Here is a 21,986-nt window from a genome sequence, read left to right as displayed (position 1 = left end):
ACAATTTGGATATTTTAAGCATCTTTTTTTTAACTTTTACCAACTAATTAATTCCTCACGAGATCCTTAGAGACACAGATTGAGCCCTCAAATGAATACTCTTCGTCATCCAGCAGGGCTGCCTAGCAACCAGGTAGTGCTTCAGCAAGCATGACAAGCTGAGGAAGGAGGGGCCAGGTCAAAGACTTGAAATAGTCATGTTGTGAAACCTCAGGGATCAATCATCTGTGCAATAAACATTGTTACATTTATTGTGAGACACACTTATTGATTTGTGCTAATGACACTGTATCAATAGTCAGAGCCATGACAAAAGCTGTTGTACTTGGTAACGCCTATTGAAGTATTTCACATATTAAGTATGACATGACCTTTAAATTATTTGAAAGAAGATATTTCCATTCTACTGCTGTTCACAGTCTGGGTGCTTTCTGAACATGGACAGCCACAAAGCTGTTTCAGTTGCTTTAACACTCACTCATTGTCAGGGCGAGAAAGTAAATGTCTTCAGCCCTGTGGGGTTCCCTAGGAACACAGAAGCATGTCCGTTCTACTTTTAGAAGTTGCGGATTACCACACTCCCTTCTTAGCAGAAGAATGCGGAAAGGAAAGTTATAAAGAGGGCATACAGAGGATGGTGGTCTGGTTTTGCTTACATTTCCTGCTTTAAAAATATAAGTAAAAATAAGTATACATTGTACCCTGAGGCCCAGATTTTAGGGTCAGAAGAACCCCAGACCAAGTATGCAGTTCTCCCGTTAATCACTCAAATGAAACCCATACCACTACAGTTCTTCATAGTGTGTTTCTCTTAACCATTCCTTCACTTCACTCCCATTCCAAAGAGGAGCGAATAATCCTTGTTGTATCTACGGGCCACAGTGAGCTGTATGTATAAAAATCTGCATACTAAATTGAATTGACAGTAAGAAGATAAGATCTAATCATAATAAGATCTCCAAATAATTGTTGGTTATAAAACCAACATTTTAATCCTATTTCTAACCTGACTAGCCCCAGAGCGCTACATAACACAAAATTATTGTTTGAGTGTAAAACAATTGAAGATTATTTTTGATTGAACCACTGCTGTGATTTCAAAATATCGCCACTACTGATAACTTCACATTGCAGTTTACTTAGTGAAACACCTACTCAATTTTTCACAGCTCCTACCAAGCAAATAATAATTCTTATTGTTACCCACGTGCGAAAAAAGTAAAGGATTCTAGTAGTTTACCATGTTCTTGCAGTGACATGCAATGACCTTAATCTATTAAGTGCAGTAACACAACCCCTTTTACTGTGATGGTGTTTTGTGTGGTGAAGGGTCTGTGGTTCCCATTAAGACGCTTAAAAATCTTCTCCGATGTGCCAGTTGTCGTGAGGGGAAAATAATTGGGTGTGCAGAGCTTATCCCTAATAACCATTTGTTCTCTGTCATTAAAGCCTGCTTCATTCAATCATTTAATTAGTCTTGGCTAACAGTTACCCTCGACAACAAGCATTTGACATCTGGTATTTCTAGCTACCTGTGACTCTACTATACCACCATTGCCTTCATTTCTCCTGTTGTAGCTCTGCAGAGTACATGCTGTCCACCCCATTAAAATAAACAAGGATGGTCTAAGCAACAGACACACAATATATCCTATATAATATATGATTCAGTACAGTTCAAGAGCACTATAAACTACATCTTGTTGAATCGACACCTCTCTAAAACAGTTTTAACAATAACTGAACGTTATAACTTTTGTGAAGGATTTATTGCATGGCTGTTGTATTAGACTGCATCCATTGTAGCTAGGTGTACTTAATGTACTGGCAACTGGGTGTATATGTGCAGTTTAATAATTAAAAAATTCATAGCTTACTTCTTCTTTGACACAATTTAACTCCTCTTGGAAGTTTTGGAAGTTTTGTTGATTTTTCTTTTTCATAGTAATAAGACAGACCATCTGCTTCTGCTTTCTAACCTGCATATTTATAATTACCACATATCTTCAAATCATAGTGACACTCCAATTATATGCTGCTGCAGAGGCGAGGAAATCAACAATAACCCTAACTGTTCGGCACTGCGTTACAGTAAAAATAATAATTATATATAAGTAGTAATAATTATTGGTTGGCTGTTTCTCACAGCAGTGTCCTACAGTACAGCAAAGACAGCGTTCTGAAGCCTCGTGTCAGCTTCTTTGCTGTGTGGAGATTGAAGGCAGGACCTCATTCTCATTGTCTTTTCTCTGTGTGTGATGGATCCCTGCTGAGGTCTGATGGTTTGGAGATCATTCACCTCCCAGCTGCACATGTGCACCAAGTGTCAGCTCAGCTTTACCTCACCACATCTTTGCTGCTTCTGCCTTGACTTCACAGTGAGCCTGCCGTGTCAAGATGGCTCCAGAGATAGCAACATCAAATAATCACTACTAGAGGGCCCTCCCCAGTTCATGTAACAGATGATAAAAATAACCCACCTGTCTTTCTCACACACAAAGTCAAACTGCAGTCCCTCGCTGTGGTTTGCTTTCATGGCAAAGTGTTGACACAAATATCAGATGATTTTTTTTTTATAGATCAGTTGAATAAGTGGAGGCCAGATTATATTCAAGGGCTAGACATTTACGCAATCACAACATTTACCATTGAATGGAGCAAGTAGCTCCTACAGTTACTGTAGAGTGAGCCTGAAACTGGCGAGTGTATCATTATGGGTTGTTGGTGGCCTTAATGTTACTAGGCAGGCAAGTTTCTTTAATTACATTTACAGTGTGTCTAAAATGTTTAGGAAGCATGGTTTACTGTACGAGAATGTATGACTGCTTACATAACAAGTTTGCCTGCATGGAGGGAATAAATTCCTGAAAGTTTTTTTAATATTTTTATTTGTCATCGTATGTTCAGGCCACTACAGTACATTTACCTACCTTGCCAGATGTGCTCTTTTTACTTCTACTACCTATTTTTTAGTTAAAGCAAAGGTGAACACAACAGTGCTCAAACCAGCTTTGAAAAAATTATATATTACAGTCCTGTATTATTTTCTTCTTTTAACTGATTTATGAAGTAGTTGTAGTACAAGGAGGGATAGAGGGCTGCCTCTACTGAGACCCAACTGAACCTCTGTACTGTGAACACAGTCATTATCCACAATCCCCACAGCTGACTTCATAGGACAATACTTGAAATTGTTCTTCAGAAACGTACTTTCTTGATCAATATCTCACTGTATATGGGTGGGTAGTCATGTAAAATTCAATTATTGTTGTTGCAATTTTAAAACTAGGCTTTTCAACTGATTTACATTGTTAAGAATGTAGTAACATCTCATTACAGTGACAGTGACTCCTGGGATACTCTCATCACGTTGAAGTAAGTCAGCCAACAAGAGGGTAATTTCCCTAGCTGCAGTGTGATGTAATGACTGAATATTAGGTGGGGAAACTCCAAATCCCAGGAATCATTAGGACTAGTTAATTCTTTGGTAACTGTCCCCAGATGATTTAACAGTATTAATCTGTCTGACTCAGCACAATAATCTATTGACGGAGACTGAGGAGCAGTTCTCTCCTCAGGCTTACTGCTTGTGCAGTTTCTAGGGCATGCATTGGTGGCCTGTTCTGACTCAAGATAGGAATTCACTGCCTTCTCTGTTGTCCTTTGTTTTTCCACCAGCTGTCACTGCGTTCTGTGCTCGTCTGTTTTCTCTGCCCTTTTGCCACAACTGGACCTCATTTGTAATTTCCACTACATCAGAGCAGCATCTGCCAGGCAGGGAAACCATTACTGTAGGCGATTTGAAGAAATTTGAGCTTTAAAACCCCTGGATAGTGTAATGACTTTGTTGACTCTATAATGAGGTCCACTCCTCCTTTGCTGTCTTAATTGACTGTTAATGCACACTATCACACGATAGAAACCTTCCACTAGTGTCTCTTCATGCCTTTTGTTGTTCTAGCACTGATTTTGTCCTATTCAATTTAGGTTTGGGATCAAATGTTGAGAAATATTGTGGAATTGATTTATACGACAATGACAACATCTTCAAGATGAACTGTTGGAGAATGAGTGTTTGTCGCTAAGGTTAGCCACCGAAGGGTAGGATCAGAAAACAGTAAGGCTTATTCATGTGTTACATGAATAGTAAGAACTGGACGGCAGGGACATAACAAAACACAGGGTTACAGTATTCTCTGAGAAAAATTTTATTTTTTGATATGTGTAGAAAAACATTGAAAAAGAAAAGAAAATTCAGCAAAGTTTTTAGATAAAGTAGCTCACAGTTAAGGACAAATCCTGAATGCCAACACACCGTCAAGGTGATCAAGGCCTTTCTCATGCTGTTCCTATTCTATGGAAATGCTGTTGACACCTTCAGTTGTGATCAGGATTGCTCATGATGCTGGAGGCTGCAGTCATTTATCCAAATACTGATATTGCAAGTATTTTGTGGAGGTGGTGGGACTGAATCAGTTTCACTATTGAGGAGGTATCTGAGGTTGTCGTGGAAATGCTGAGCACTCACAGACTTCAAAGTGCCAAGTCCTACAATAACCCAGCTCCACCCGTCATGTTGGCCGGCTGAGAAGAATAATTAGCATGTGCTTATGTGAAATGGTCACAGTTCGGTAAGGTTTAGGCACCAAAGCTATTTGTTTATGTTGAGGGAAAGATCATGGTTTGGGTTAAAATAAGTATGTTAGTTCCGTGTGTTAGTTTTGTACATTAAATTAGGTGGTCTTCATCCTCTTGGCACCATAAATGTCTGTACAAAATTTCATGGCAATCCATCCAATAGCTTTTAGGATATTTCCATCAACCAACGCAATGACATTGCCATCCATATAACCATGCTGCTAAAAATGAGTTCCTAGTTCTAGTTCTTAGTTCTTATTTCTCTTCCTGGTTCACAGCTCCAACCTCAGCCACTTTAGGGGTGGCTCAGTGTGTTGCGAGAGCAAGACAGCACAAACAAGCAAGCATTGTTAAGACATCTGGAATCCAATAAGGGTCAAGGATACTTGACTGTATGACATCAGATCATAGGAGACTGGATCTTCCTGTCTTCACCTTGACTTTATACCATGTACCATGCTGGAGCACCAGTATTCCTAATGGCAATGAGAAACCATTCCATACACTAAGCATGAGAGGTAAAACATTCACTACAGGTCAGCAGATTATTCAGAGTCGATAGGAAACAGATATTTTTAATTGAGGATGAACTGCTCACACTTGTCTCTGGAGACTGTTGACTAGAGGTGTTGTTTTGCGTGTTATCCTCTCATGGGATCATGTGGTGCTGCTATGTAACCCAAACATGATGGTGAGGGGAATTAGAGGCGATTGGGCAACTGTATCTCATGTTGTTAATGGAGAGGAGGAGGAGATGAGCATGCTGTAGAGTCTGCTTTCTTATTTTGAGTAACACATTTGTTCACAGTTGCTCCTCCACACCCACACACTGCTTTGTTCATATGATACAATTATTTTGTACATCTTTCTAGTCACTAACCAGAGATCTCTTCAGGAGTTTTCACCTTCTCCTCTATATCTTCCCCCTATGTTTAGCAGCTTTGCACTTTCGCACATATTCTGTCACAAGAAGCAAAGGAACAGGAGGGTATTTGTTATTCTTGTTATTGCCGGTACTAAACGCTCAGGTTTTGGTTCATTCTTCAGTCCAGGTGGTCTTACCTGGCCTCGTTCCCACACATAGCAATTTATTTATATGTTTTTCTGTGGTGAGACTGTTCTTTCTCTTTGTGTATCCCACAGGGAGGTAAATGCGTTGTTGTTCAGCAATCCATGCTCAATCACAGAATGTGAAAGAAACCCTATTTCTTCAGACGGCATCAATAGCAGGCTTTCCAGCGTACATCACACATCTGATACATCTGTCTCTTGTCTTAGAGCTAGTGCTGTACAAAATGTCACTTTCCCCCCCCGAATGAATCTTTGAATGTCTGTTCTAATATTTTATGATGTCTTCATGCTAAAAATATTATCCTTGAACAAAACCCTCAATTTGAATATAGTGATTGATTTGACTAAACAAGTAAGGCTTTTCTCTGTTAAGTCAGCATACATGTGGGCAGCAGGCTTATCCAATAAAGTCAGAAAATAATGATAAAATAATAATCATGACCTTGGGCTTGTTGTTGCTGGACCACCCCATTAATACAGGTGTGTGCCTCCTTTTGTGTGTAGCAAGCCGTTTTTTGATTGCAGTGAAAATGTTTTAATGGATGGATTAGTGGATTTAATGTTTTGTTTGATTTAAACATCTTAGGAATTTTGAAAATTATTGCATCTGTCTTTTTTCACTAAATTTTGACTTTTGGACTCATTGGAAATTGGATCACACAAGTCGGAAACAATCTCACACAGCGACCACTAAAATCTAATTCTACAACTAGTATGACACTAATAATGTTAGTGTAGCTCTAATCTTTATCTGCAGCTGCGCAAAAATGCAGGGTTTAAACATCATGAAAAGGCATGCAAAAAAAGGAGTTGCGCAGCATTCAAATGTTGATTTAGAATTCGGAGGTCAGCATTATGAATCAAGTTTCAAAGCCTTGCACTTTTCGGAACAGGCCTGTCTACAGGGGCTGTCTACACCAAAGCATTTTTTCCCAATCGAAAATGCCGGGTGGACCACTGAAAACGCCCAGATGGGACCGCTTGAAATTGCTTTGGGGGTTCCTTTTTTTTTTGTCACTCTATATTTTTATTTATTTATTAATTTCTTAGGGAATTTAAGTTCTTGATTGTGCTAAAAATCTTGTGGTGTAAGACATTAATCACCCACATATTGCTGAAATTTGTTTGTCTGTTTTAGTGCGTGTGTCCTTAATTAACCATATCTTTAAATTCTTTGAAAGAATGTACACTTAGATAGAAATGGCATAACATACCACTGATTATTGAATGTTTCAGTTCTTGTCTTGCTGAGATGACAAGTGCTCTGGAGGAATTTTTGGATGCTGACATATTTGCGTGTCTTTCATAATATTTCACTAGCCATTCTTTTAGTCTCATCAGTAATAACAGCTTGTTTTACGCTCTGGACTAATTTAATAACGGTAATGCGTGTCAGTTGAATGGTTCCACAGAGGCAGAAGCTGGAAAATTTGCGCTATTGAACATGGCTGTTTTCCCTTCCTGTCAGATGATTTAAAGATAATTTATATTCCACTTTAGGGTAATCTCTCTTACAGTGATCTCTCAGTAAGCAGAGAGAGACCACGATTGACCTGGATGGCCACATATTGATACATCTTCTGTGAATTTTGTAGTTTTGCTCACTGATGCCCAACAAAAGGACTGCTGTCTCAGTTGATCTGCTCCTAAATTCAGCGTCTCTTCATTCATCCTGTCCAGCTCACTCAATAATTCATTGTTTTGCACAAGTCAGACATTATTTTCATCTTCACTTGTGACCCTCCTTTCATCATCTTGGTGAGACGTGGTAAAAATGTACGTTGCCATTCTGAAGGAGTGCGATCACATATACAGCATGTAACATTAGTTACATAGTGTCCCTCTTAAAGTCTTTAGTTGCTGGCAAGAAGTTACTCATTAGGAAAGCATGTCTTCACTCCAGTAGACTGGAGACAGATCAAAGTCTTCATTTATCATAAAATGTCACCTACAACAGCAAGAAGAATGACAGTGGAGCCACGAGTGGCTCTCAGTAGAGACCTCATCATCAAAGGTGGTTTCAATCATGAAAGGTGTTTTCAATAATGTAGATGCTTTTGGTCCATTGGCAGTTGCTAGGCAACTTCATCAGCATCACTGTGGAAAGTCAAGTAGTGCTGGTAGGGGGATTCAAATGGTGAGACATGGAAGGGTATTTTAGCATGTGGGAGGAATGTGTCATTTACCAATGTGTGCAGTGAGGTGTGTCCTATTCACTGCTTTATTGCAGATTTTGATGGGGTTATGGTGGTGGAGCAGATCAGCATTCAGGGGGCCACAAGGTCGTTGTTGTAGTTTTGTATCATTTACAGTGCTCCCCAGACAAACCCAGCTATGTGACAGTGAAAGAAGAGAGATTTGTCTATTTACTTTGCTGTAAATGGGGGAGATACAGTTGGTCACTTTACTGCATGAAAAGAGTGTAGGCCTGAAGAATATATCATTTCAACCTTGATATAGCTATGTATGCATATGGACTAATCACATTATTATTATTTACTAATAATGTGTATTTTCAGCTGATAATTATCATAATTTAGCCGGAAGCAAATGTCTCATCACAGCCATTCTGAGTATGTACTGGTTCATTGAGCATAAAGAACACGCTTACAATTGTCATATTGATTTTTGCATGAAAAAATAAATAAATCGTATTTTTTCCCATGAGGTTCCGCCCATGAACACAGGTCTTGTTGAGGCCCATCATCAGATTCCCTGTACTAGTTTTTTTCCTTCTGTGGTGCCTCTTCCTGCTGATAGTTACAGAAAAGGGAAAGTCTAGTGCCTTGGGGCACAGTGTGGGAGTCCAAGAGGAATGTTTGACAACAGAAGCCTGAACACATGCTGTGTAACCTTCACTGACCTCTGCAATCCTATGTATGCATGCCAACACAAGGGACTGTTGTCAAAGCCTCCCTTATGTCTTGCAGGCAGAAATGTACTCAGATTAGCACACTTCTAGTCCCCACCTGTCTGTCCCCTCCAAACACACGAGAAGGAAGGAGAATGAAGTTATCGGATGACCTTACAATGTAATACTGTCCAAGTATGGCCATAGCATGGGTTTATTTACGTTATTAGTTGATTTATATTTAACTTAATAATTTTGCCAAAGTATTCTCTTCCAGTTTCACATTGTCTCTTACCAGCAGTCAAAAAACCAAAGATATTAAATATACTTTGAAAGAGAAGCAGCAAATTATCACATTTGAGACACTTCGATCAGGAAGTGCATAGTGTTTTTTACCTGATTAACTTCATTAATCAGTTGGAGAAACTATGATCAATCAAAGAGACAATTAATTAATATTTGTTCAGCACAAATTCCAATAGAATATTCAATAAAATTGTACCACCACACAAAGTATATTATATCAGAATATATTTGAATCAACACCTCTCTGACTGAGATATCATGAAAATGGAATATATCCCACAGAATACTTTGCTGTGCTGTGGCTGTGCTGTAGTGCTTTGGCTTGTTAGTGTACTTGATGCCTACCTTGTTTCTCTAACTATGGTGATACATTCCCGGAAAATGAATGTTTTTTTTTTTTTCCTTTCCTGGCCACAAAGCTCTCTGATAGAAGTGCTGTCCCCATCCTTGAGCGAGTAGCTTAATAATTGCTGTTGTTTCACTCCTCGAGAGAATTGCCGTGTGGAGTAGCCATCAATTTTTAGACAGACAGTCCCATTGTATGTGTGGGCACACATGTTTGTGCATGCCTTTCTGCACGTAGTTGAACCTGTGGAGGTTACATTATTGAGTCAACGATGGTGATGATCCCTGTTGATTTGACCGTTGCTTGTATGTGTAACACTGATCAATAGGACCACCACAGTGTATCCTGTTATTACAGCTAACAGCCAACACAGGCAGAATAAAACAAGTAAATGGCATGTAAATGATTGCCATTTGGAATTATTTCAAGTTTTTTGCATTGAAGAAATGATTGTTTGAATGAATACTGTAGATCAGACATTTTAATTGTTCATAATATTGGGCTGTATTCATTAAAGTTATAAGTCACTATATTAGTAGTGGAAGACTATTAATAGTAAAACAAATGCAGAAGAATGCAGGAATCACAGCTTTATTGTTGAGATTTACAAAATGTAGCAAACTTTCTGTTCACAACTTCACAGTTCCTTAGTTATGAAATGAATTTGTTGTTACTTGAAAAACACTGTCTGTGCAACACTGCCACTTTAGTGTGTTTTAATCACAACGGTATGTGGAGATAAAAACAAGTAATGCTGATGGCTCAAAGCAGCAAACTTTGACAAACAAAATAAATGAAAAAGCTTAGATGACAAAATCATTGCTGGCATAAATTGAATTAAATTGAGTATTTTCTTGTTTGAATGTGTCAGTAAGTTAGGGCATCGTGCTGTTGAGACAATACAGGCAGACATTAAAACCACCTTCTACTTGGTGAGTCACATGTTGACGGTGGATCTTTATCAATATGGAGTGAGACCCTCAGTCTTCATGAAGCCCATCTCCATTTGTGTGTGTATTTGTGTGCGTGTGAAAAGCCTGTAGTCTGTGAGCAGACACCTGCGCCTGCTGGCCTCTCTGCAGACCTAGAGGACATCTGGCTCCTGCTTACAGTCTGACTTAAGAGCAGGGTTTTATGGGTTGCCTGTATTTGCTAGACCCCTGTTATGCAATTGTGTTGCATAAGTCAAGTCCTCAAGGGGATTATTGGTAGATTGGTAGATACCTCTTCCTGCCTGTGCTGTGGAGAGGTGCCCTCTTCAGAGGTAGGGGTAATAACAGTCTGGAAACTCAAAATTAATATTTTCTTTTTTCTCTTTTTTTGCATCTTCTTTCCTTTTTATCTGTTTAATTCATTCATTTCCTCCAACAATACTGCCACACGCACATACTCACCTACTATAACATACCTCGCTTTGTACTTCTCTGTCAGGTGTGTACGCCATGGCGTCTAAACCTCACCCTCCTCTGATGAAGAAGCACAGTCAGACAGACCTGATAAGCCGCCTGAAGAGCCGGAAGATCCTCGGGGTTGGTGGCGAGGATGATGATGGTGAAGTGCACCGCTCAAAGGTCAGATTACATCACATGACGTTTTACTCGTGTCCTTTTTATTCAGTATGGGCAGTGATGCAGACAGCAAATAGCTAGTGCATTAGAGCAATGAACAACTTAGTTATAAAAGAAGGCAAATGTGTTAAACTATCATCACTCAAATAGATAATGTTGCAGCAATGCATAAGGAAAAATGCCACTCAACCACAGATGCATTGATTAACCCTGAGAAGAGCTATGGATTCCTTTTAAAAGCCACAATGGGCTGCTAATTGGCTCATCACTCTCATAGTGTCCCATTGTGTGCATTTGCTCCTTACGCTTCAATGAATCTAGATCACATAATCCCACGAGCTCTTGCAGCTCCACTGAGATGTGACTGGCTCCTCTGGGAGACTCCTTGCCTCTCATCGCCTATATTATATTCCTTCCTCGTATGCATTTACACATTCACATAGACAGTGCACAGTGATGTGTATACCAAAAACACAACAACACAAATGCTGGTTCATGCCAAGAGGTGCAAAAACACTTGTCATATCCATGCATGTTGAGCTGCACACTTTCACCTTGCATCATTTCTTGTTCCATTTCAGAGGGCACAAATATCAAGATTTCTTTTTTTTTTTTATCAGATTACATCAGAATGATAGGCTGAGCACACTGTTCCTCACTGAAATATTAATCAGGCGAGTGGGAGAAGGGAAGAGAACAGAAGGGAGCGGGCATACGGTGGTGGCTGATAGCTTGTGATGACATGTTGGCCCTCTTTTCTCAGCCCTCCTGAGTGTTTGTTTTCTCTCTCAACGTTTTAGCAAGAAGCCTAACCCGGACATCTGCCACTCAGATCCCTTTTCCAAAGCTTACTGAGGGATACTTGTACTGATAAAGAAAGAGAAGCAGTGAATGTCTCAGCAGCCATGCCCCCTATTTAATTTGAGAAAGATTGTTGAGGTTAGATTCTGGCTGTAATGATTGAATGGTGATCCAGCATATTACTTATAGAAATATGGGCTATTGTTTGAGCTGTTTTGAATAGTGGGTGTACCTTTTTAATTGTAGCATTGACCCTAATTTAGAAATTATATTGTTGCACTTAACATGTAATTGTTGTTTCTGCTACTGCATTATGCTGTTACTCTTGAGCTGTTCCATTTATCCTTGCATTAAGTGTTTGTGGTGAAGAGACCCCTGGGATGTAACAATAAGGTTAGCTCCATTGCAGGAGTTGTTTGGGAGGGAAAACAGTTGACTTCATGCCTGTGGTCCTTGTAAACAAAGGAGGGAAGTGCTCCTCTAGTCCGCTGACTGTCTCTTCCTGCATTTTTAGCCGCTTAGAGATAAGAATACTGTTTCTTTTACTTATACTTTAGTGTGAAAGAGGCTTTCTGTATTTGTTCCACCATATGTGAGTGTTACTGTGCAAAGACATACTACCCTTTTTACCTGTTGTGACATTGTCAACTTTTTTAACATACAGTTACACCATTTTAGTGCTGACATCATGTAGCAACAACCGAGCACTGACAGCATGAGCCCAGGCCTTCATAAATGTGTGACTGCACAAACTGACAACATTCATCAGATGAGAAGCGTACATACTCAAATGAGAAATTTTATGTTGTTGGATAGCAGATTTCTCCTAAATATTTTTCATACTCTCCGCCTGAAAAGTTGCCCTTTGTTTACTGAATGTAACCGACTGAGTGACTGATGACAAGGCCAGACCGTAGCAGCTGTGATTAAGCACCTTTTTCCACAACCAGTATTGTGTATTTCTTCCTTTTCCTGTTTCTCCCTCTCTCTCCAACTCCCATCCGCTCTATTCCACCCCAAGCCAGCCCTGTGCCAGTTGACGCTCATTTCCCTTTGGGTATTTCTCATGCCAGTCATGAATATTTATGTGTTCCTGTCAAAAACAGCCCCCTGAAATCATGAAACAGGAAGGCTGATTCACCTGATCACGTGATCACAGCTGAATTTTCTTTTTCTGAGATCAAAGCCTGTAGCAGTAGATCTGATGAGGGGAAAAGAAACTGATTATCATATGTTTTGTTAATTTGGATTTTCCAGCTGTCTTGGAATAAGTAATAGGGATAAAAGAAATGTGCAAAACAATAATATGATAAGTCACATATGATGGCATGACTTGACAGTAAGTTCTGGAAGTTTTTGCCTTTTGCAGAGGAATTATGTCTCATTGATATAGTCATAATTCATAATATTTTGTATCTTGACCTCTTTTTAATTCATGAGGATACTTGATAAGACCGCAGAATACAGTTGTTTTTGAACATGTTCCAGAAGCAGTGCTCAGTAACATTTACATGGTGGTAAACCCCTGACAAACCTTGTTTTGATCATTCTAGTCTATGACATGACTCATTTTGTTTCATTCACTCCATTTTACAGGCTTGTCATGCAGGAAACTACTTCACTGATAGTGAGTTCCCCGAAAACACTGCTATTCTGAAACTGATTCATCTTCTCTGCTTTAATGGTTTTCATGTTTCAGTGTATTTTTAGTTTGAGTGATGCTATCTCCCTGTAACACAAGAGCAGTTTCTGAGGGAAGAAATGTTAAATGGTGAAGGGAATTCATTGGTGTTGGGGGAGTCATAGGACCTGAAGGCTTTGGATGAAGGAATTCATTGTCACAGCCAATCAGCAATTGTAATTTATTTGTAGGTTACTGTCTGTTTAGGCAGAAAACTGGGCTTATTTTGTTTTCTCTTGCCCTCTTTGGAGTTTATCTGGGACAGTTTGTTAACCTCCCTGTCCTTGTGTATTTTAGAATTACAAAAAAAAATCTGATGTTTGAATCTGAAATTGTCCGCGTAATTTTCTGAGGTTATATCCTCCCCCCCCCCTTTTATTTACAGACATACACACACACACACACATTAATTGTCTCTTTCCAGTTCAGTTCAGTTCACCTGGAATGTACTGTGTATGGGATGGTTTAGAGCAGGCATGTCAAACTGATTCCATAAAGGGCCGTGTGGCTGCAGGTTTTCATTCCAACCATCCAAATCATCTTTGCACCCATCGTCTTTTTATAAGTATCAGTTGTACGTGCCCATAATAACACCTCTGTACTATGTTTTGTTTAATAACTTGCTATCACTGACCTTAAGACTTTTCTATCATTTATAAATGAATGATGTTCTCCAGGTTTTTTATATCCTGTTTGATATTTGTTTCGTGTTCATATTGTATTGTCATTGAGGACACCCTTGACAATACATTTTCTATATATCGACTAATGATTTGGCTTGATTTGGTTTATTCGCTACATTGTACCAGCACTCAGACAGTTAAACAGGAATGTTGCAGTATTATATTTGTGTTTTTTGGAGAGGTTCACATGAATATATCAGTGCATGATGGAAGAGAGTTAGAAAAACAAGATGCCAATTATTTGCATTCCATCATCGTCTAGCATCTGTGATAAGAGATGCTTATCCTAACAGCTATTATGTACGCTTGGGTGTGCCTTCTCAATATTGTTGTACGATAAGCTTCATTCTGTGTGTGATTTTATGAAATCTTGACTGTTTTTTCTGTTCAACCAGAATGAATAATTACTCACAGTTTGTCATCATTTTCATCCACTAAGTGTTTCAAGATCTCAGGATTACAAATCGAGTATTGCGTGGTGCTCGTGTTGCTAGGATTAAGTTCATTTGTAGCAAATAAGGCTTTTCTTCTGGCATTGACTTGGTAGTTGGTTATTCATCCAGAATTCACTGCAAGATGTTGTCATGACACACTCTCTTAATCTTCAGGGGATGATTAAAAAGAGAGGACATTTACAGTCTCTAATTAACATCTTAATAGGTAATTTTTTGGCACTCAGACTGTTGTTTCTTTTCTCTGGGCTTCTTTTTCTGTGTGCTTCTTTCCAGTAAGTTTTTATGGATGTGTTGACAACATCGAATACACCTCCATGGAGCACACTTCATTCTTAGTTATGTGGCTCTTTGTGAAAGGCTGTCATAATAGATATCTGTTAAAATTACATGATTGCTGTTACATTTCTGTTCTCATAACTCATTTCCTTTTTCTTTTGTCTTGCCTTGTTTCGCTCACAGATCAGTCAGATGCTCGGAAATGAGATGAAGTTTGCAGTGCGGGAGCCTATCGGGCTGAGGTGAGATTTCAACTGCTCAGAACAGCTCACAGTAAACACAGCAGACTATGTGAGGTCATCTGTGTATCACTTCCAGTAAAGTTCAACATCTTGCAGATAATGAGAAAACAAATGTACCGTCAGTATTGGTTGCAGGAAGGATACAGGAAGTCATGTCATGTCTCCCCTCTTAGGGTGTGGATACTCATCTCAGCAGTGGGTTTCACAGTTATGGCCCTGATGGTAAGTGTTGCTTAGATTATTAACACAATGAAGACTTTGTTTCAAATTCATGACTAAAGAGGAAAAACCATGTTATGCAAACCCAGCAGTCAGTTACTGTAGATTCTTTTACAACTCATCAGTGAGGGACATCTGGAGAAACAACTACGTCTTTGTCGGCCATAGCACCTAAATGCTCAATATCCTCAGTGTTCATGCCGTATGCAGTACTTCTAGCTCACAAACAGGAAGAATTTGTCAACGCTGCTGCATTTTGAGAGGACAGAATGCTGTTGTGTTGATATGACGGAGTTGTGCTTTTGTTTTCCTACACAGGCCCTGATGTTTCCCAACCAGCTATATGAGGTTGTGTTTGAGGAGGAGCTCTCCACGACTAACATATCCATTCGCCTTTACGGAGGAGCACTGCTTAGTAAGTCTTCACTCATAAAAAGATGGCCAGATTATAAATGCATAGAGCTATTCATGCTTCCTCATGCATAGCTGCAGCACAGTGAATATACTGCAGCTATACATGAGGGAGTACATTCACTGTGCTGACACACATGATTTTTAGATTTATCTATGAATATGCTAAAAATACACACTGCTTCACTGCGGTTTCTTGTGATAATGCCTTCTTATGCATTCATTAAAATTCACACACACACACACATTCAGATGATGTACAAAAAAGCTCCCTTACTGCCGCACAATCATTCCTTTAGGCTACAAACAGAGGCTGTATAATTTCATTCAGTTCTGTCTATCTGCAGTTCCTTATGACATCTTGATGGATACAGAGACCAATTCTCTCGAATACTCACAGCAAAGGCTCAAGTCGCCTCTGTGTCGCCCCATATATCAGGCCCAAATCTGTTGGGAACACAACAAGGGATGGCAGGACAGTGTATTGTACTGTGTGTGTGTGTGTGTGTGCTGTGGTTTGGCTGGGATCTCAGAGAAGAAGCAGCATTATTCTGCATTCAACTTTTTTAGCTCACTCACTCAGTCACACATTAAATTGGGTTTTGTTTTGTTTTTTTGCTCTTCTGTGCCAAGCCACCTATGGGAGACAGTCAATGCTCATAAATATGCCAGGTAATTATGGCATTTGTGCTTTGCTCCTCTGTCACGGAAAATTACACTGGAGATGTGAGTGATTATTTTAATGGCCCTAGTTTGAGAGAGGGCTGTCAGGCAGGTTGGTGATGCCGTCACTGACTTAGTGATTATAGGGTTTGTGATGGCTCTATTAAAGAGCACAATATGACTGTTACACAGGCTGGTCCTTGATGGGAAAGTAAGCAGGGAAAAGAAGAAAGAAGGATGAAGGTTTAGCAGTTAAAAATTAAGTACATTTTGCCAGGTTGTCACTTTCAGATAAATCTACAGAAGTTTTTAAAATCCCAAAATGGGGTTGCATCACGCACATAAGGAGAACTTTACAGATGTTTTCCTCTCAAATCCTTTCCTAATCAAGTCAAACATACTACACACTGCAAGATTTGTAAATAATGGTGCATCACACACTACAGGATATCATTAAGACTATGTTGCCAGAGAATGCAATGCACCACCTCAGGTGATTTCATATGAGCTCATGCGGAAGATGATGTAAACAAATGGAGACTGATGTGGTGCAACACCTTGCTGTAGTAATGCTTTGCAATGAGAACAAAACAAAAGGAGCTAGATAAGAAAAGGGTTGGTGAAACGCAGTCAACATGTGTTGTCTATTCTTCAGCAAGCACTGGAGGTGAGATTTTAACTGTCAGTTTTAATATTTGTCAACAGTAGTATGCTAACTAACGTTAGCTTCAAGGGCTAGACTGTTTAGCGTTGCTTGGCAACACTGTCAGCTGCTTGTGGCCTTCTTTCATTGGCCGTTTTAGTCCATGAGGTTTAAAAGTGGATCTGTAAACCCCTCACATTGCCAGATAATCTCAACTGAACATCGGAACCGAACAAGGTCTCCAGATTTCCCCTCAGATTGTCAGGAGGGAGAATCGGGGATAGACCTTACCAGAACTCCTTTGGTCTGAGCCCAGTTTAAATTAAGCCATAACATGTGTCAGAACATCAGCACCTAGACCTTTTGAAGACATAGGAACACAAAATACTTAAGATATTAAATATATTCTGCTCCTCCTTCCTCAAAAGACATCTATGGGATTACCAAGCAGAACCTCACACTGTAGATAAATCTGTACAATGTAAAATCTGAACAAATCAAAAAATAACCCTTCTGAATGATTACTGCATTGCCTGAGGAGAGATAAAACCTTAAACACAGGCACTGTGGAGGAAGATATGAATGAACCAGCTTCCAATCTCATAAGGCCAACAAAAGATGGGCCTCTGTATTTTAAATGTCAGCAGGGCTGTTGGGATTAGCAAAGAAAAAAGGGTGTTGTCTTGCAAGACAAGGAGCGATGAAGGAGGCGAAGGATGGGGTCTCATCTGCCACACAGATGGAACCTGGCAGGCAGAGGATACAGTCCATCAGCCCTCCCACCTTTCTGCCCACCTCTGCTTGTTTCCATTGCCTCACTGGTGTATGTGTGTGTGTGTGTAGGAGTGAAATACAGGAACATTAACTGGAATGAGAATGGTGAATGAAATGATTGAGCACAGGCTTTTATCAGAATCAATCAATGAGTCAGAGCATTCAACGGAGTCACTAGGCCAATTATCACCATGCTCATGGCATCACAGGTGGAGTACAGCTGTACAGTACAGTAGTTTTGTCAATGAAGTGTGGAGGAGTCTCCTTTCCTGAGCTTCCTTTTGCTTTCTGTTTTCATTCCCATGCCTCTGAACCTATACATTCCCTTTTTATCACATCATTTTCCAGGCCTGGCCCTTATCATGTGGAATGGTCTCTACACTGCAGAGAAGATCGTGATCCAGTGGACTCTGCTCAGTGAGGCCTGCTACTTTGCTGTCCAGTTTCTAGGTGATTACACATTTCCAGTCCATTATTTTACTGTTCTTGTTATGCATTTTTGTCCCTAGTGGTTATAATCACAGCACCAGACATCCCTCTTTTTTTATCTCACTTTGATGGTGACAGTTGAGACAAACCATTAGTCTGAACTGATTTTACCAGCGAGTTTAGCAAATGTATGTGTTGATACTGCCCTCTTCTGTTCATAGTGTAGACTCACAGCCGTGCATTAAATGAATGGTTGTGATCATTGGAAAAGGTTTTGGTCTCTATAATCATTCCTTTCCTTAAGCAATTTCAATGCAAGTGATGTGAGATAAGCTGCAGTCCTGCTTTTGTGGTAAAATGTCTCCTAAAGTTCAGCTGAGGCTAATATGAGGCTTCAGCAGTCCGGGACAGGAATCAAGTTGCTTTCTTCCGTGGTCCTACAGTAAAAAAATCCCACTTTGTTATTATCCATCCACCCCAGAACAGCAAGGACATGCTGTCCAAGGAAACACTTAATTTTTTTACTAAAAAGACTGTAACTTCCATCTTGATTGGTTTCTTTTTGCTGTACATGTTGGCATGTGAGTTTAAGATGGACTTGAAAATATGTGAACCTGTCATTGGTCAATAAAGCTAGGATGTGTAATGTTACTGTTAAAAAAAAATACTATTTCAAGTACGAAATGTTGCTCTGTGCTTTCAGTGACATCCATCACTTTAATGGAGATGGGCATCCTGTCCAATGCTGCCATGCTCCTGCTCCTCAGCCGAGTGCTCTTCTTGGTGGTCACCATGGCTTACTACTACCACCTGGGTCGTAAGGCAAAGAAGATCTGAGGGGACTGTGTGATACTTCCAGGGAGGGGACAGCAGACAGATTGCAAATGCAGGGTCAGAAGGTTTGGAATATTATTTAATTGGGGCTTGAAACATTACCAGTGGATGCTCCATGACACCCACCCCTGCCCATGGGACCTAGCCTATCTTAACCCCCAATATTCAACAGATGAGCACAGTGTCACATTCCAGACTCTACAACCAGAACAAGAAACCTCATAGTGAAAGTAAATTAATCTTTCACTGGGCTGTGAGGTCAAGCCCCTCTTGACACACATTCCATCTTTGTTCAGTTCTGAGTGCTCTTATTATAAAGAAGGAGCTAGCGTTTTGTAGTGCGTTGTGTTTCTTGTGTCAATATGATTCCATATTCCAGATTCAGTATTGTGGTGTTATCTGATAAACAGCTGCAACTTGACACTGCTTCTTAATTGCACTCAAGGACCACGAGTTTGTGTTAGAACGTGTTTCCTGTTTGATGCTGTTTTAGTTAAATCATACTGTATGTGTGCTAACGTTGAGCCTGAATATCTGTGCTCGTGCATGCTTCTCTGACAGCTCTCCAGTGAACGCACCAAACTGAAAAAGCATCAACTGTGCTTTGTGTAAGATTAAGGAGTTTTTACTTTCAATCATGCCCATCAATCATATTCAGATCTAGACTGCCCCCAAACAAATGCTGAATCGAAACATTTTTCAGGGACAAAGAGATTTTTTTTTTATTCCTTGAGGTCAAGAAGTTCTACCAAAGTAAATTGTTTTGTACTGAGAATTTACAATACTGAGTAGCACATGTATAATGCACATGTGAACTGACTCGTAGAAGAGAAGATGTGTAGTTCTCTGCTGGTTATGTGTGCACTGTTAGGCAGGAGTTTAGCCTGAGCGATCTTACAGAAAGTATGTAACACCTTTACTGTCAAAGTAGTGTCACAAGCCGAGCATGTCAGTGTGCAGGCCAAACAAACATGAGCTGTTTCCTCTTCAGTGATGTAGCACAGTTTTTTACGTACACCATATCCTTAGCCTTGCCTTAAAACTACTTTAAAGAACAGTCATCGACACTGCATCCTACTTCTTGTATATATGTAAATAAAACTATTTACTATAATGTGGTGTTCTTGTGAACCGAACAGGGAACTTGTTCAGTATTAGTTAAATGATTTTCAGAGGTTGATCTTTCTTGCTGTGTGTTATTTTGTACCTATTTAAGTGACATTTGTATTTTTGATGTCATGCATGCAATATAATCTGGGAAAAGAAATAGCTCAAACTGTGTAGCAAGCTGCCACCATCTAGAACCCAACGCTGATAAAGTTATATTAATGGTGGTGAATGGATGCTAAAAATGGCAAAAAGCATTCAAAGGAAAATTTAATTTATAAGGTAGTTTAACTACAGTATATGTGCTATAAAACAGATATTACCCAACACTTAGGTTCAGTACCTTTTCTACCTCCCGATACGTGGCGCGCCCTCAGGTACGTGACATCCCAGCTCAGTGTTTTAGAGCAGCGCTAATTTGTCAACTCTAATCTCTGGAAATCATACTCTTCAGCACCTACTGTAAGGCCAGTTGAAAAGACACCTTCAAGACAGTTGACCCATTTTCTAAATTTAACTTGAAACCTTACTTTGAGTTGAACAAGAAACATACTGTAGGTCTCCTCCAAAGGTGGTCCATATTGTTGCAAATGACCAGGTTCAGTCCTGCCCCAGAAGGGAGTGGTCCTGAGGTCAGAGTGATTGAGGGTTTGCAGTTGCGAGTCCAGCACTGAAGGCAGATGTGCTTGTTACTTGGGTTAGCTTTCGGTTCAGATAGGGAACGTGAAACATGGGTGAGGTCTCCTGTACTCCTGAAAAGTTGTAATTATACTTTTTCCAGTGTTTAATTACATGCAGCTCTCCCTTGTGACATTGTGTGCCCCCACCTACTGCTCTGTCCTGACTAGCATGGTAATTATGGAGTTCAAGAAAAATGTCATTCCATTTCCGTCGATACTACAGGCCTCAAATCATCAGCCTTGTGAGATGAAACAGGTCTGTGACGCAGGTTATTTTAGGAGAGATGGGCAGTTGGGGACGGGCAGAAGAAGGGAGGCAAAGAAATATCTCTTTCATCCTCCTGGTTCTCTGACGTCAATTAGTCAGAAACATTGGTAAGTCGTGTCCTTGAAATTTTAGATGAATGGTAAGTTGAGCTATTCATTCCCTCTGATGTCCAACATATATTGTACTGTTGTGAATAGCATACCAGGTCAAACTGTTTCAAGTTGTAGCATTGTGTTTTTATGTATATATGTGCTATACTGTACCTCAAAAATGAATTGTTATGGATTTCCACTATTTAGTTTGAAATAAAGGACACTATTGTTTATTTTGAAGTCTTCAAAAGTGACATAATCATTCTTGTTTTTTCTCATCTACATATGCAGGGGCTGCAACTAAGTATTATTTTATTATCAATTACTCTGCCCATTTGTTTCTAAATTATCTTCTAATTGTTAGTAGTAATAGTTTAAAGTCACAATTTCCTAAAGGGCACGGTGATATCTGTTCTGACCAACACTCTAGCAGCAAATCCTCCCTTTTGAGAAGCTGGAGCCAGAGACCGTTTGGCATTTCTGTTTGAAAATTGACTGAAACCATTAATTGATTATCAAATAGCTGCCAGTTAATCTTCTGTCGATCAATTAATCGTGTAACCCTTGCAACTTTAAAAATATGCTGTTCTTGCTACATACTGGCGCCCACTTCAAATCATCAAAAAGTCATGGCAATGTAAGGCTGTGGCAGTTCCTAATGTCTTCCCTCAGGTGGCTACATGGAACCGCAGTTGTCTTCTGTAGTGATAATGTATTCATCTCATTTTAAAGGTAATAAATTGAGTTCTAAAAGCTGACAATTCAACCACTTCAAACATACTGAAATAGCAGAAATGCATAACTTACACATAAATCATAAAGCTGAGAAAAGCTTCCCACTTCAGTGTGACTCCACTCATGTTGTCTCTGTATAAGTGATGCCCGGCAGCAAGGGTGAGACCTTCATTTTCAGGCACAGGTATACATTCTTTAATCTGATAGCCGACA

The 21,986-nt window shown here is 39.7% G+C and overlaps 1 protein-coding gene across 1 annotated transcript in view; it reads left to right on the top strand.

Annotated features, from left to right (window-relative positions):
• The window catches only part of LOC121608049 (tumor protein p53-inducible protein 11-like), a 31,469-nt gene extending 10,187 nt beyond the window's left edge, over positions 1 to 21,282 (top strand). Inside the window, exons 2-7 of the mRNA XM_041939157.1 lie at positions 10,644 to 10,783; positions 14,860 to 14,918; positions 15,092 to 15,140; positions 15,456 to 15,552; positions 17,977 to 18,078; positions 18,761 to 21,282. Coding sequence (XP_041795091.1) covers positions 10,655 to 10,783; positions 14,860 to 14,918; positions 15,092 to 15,140; positions 15,456 to 15,552; positions 17,977 to 18,078; positions 18,761 to 18,894 — 570 coding nt within the window. The 5' untranslated portion in view covers positions 10,644 to 10,654 and the 3' untranslated portion in view covers positions 18,895 to 21,282. The remainder of the gene's footprint in view (positions 1 to 10,643; positions 10,784 to 14,859; positions 14,919 to 15,091; positions 15,141 to 15,455; positions 15,553 to 17,976; positions 18,079 to 18,760) is intronic.
• The last annotated feature ends 704 nt before the right edge of the window (positions 21,283 to 21,986 follow it).

The sequence above is a fragment of the Chelmon rostratus genome, chromosome 6, assembly GCF_017976325.1.
Source record: "Chelmon rostratus isolate fCheRos1 chromosome 6, fCheRos1.pri, whole genome shotgun sequence".
NCBI lineage: Eukaryota > Metazoa > Chordata > Actinopteri > Chaetodontiformes > Chaetodontidae > Chelmon > Chelmon rostratus.
This window is presented reverse-complemented; position numbering and strand designations above follow the sequence as displayed.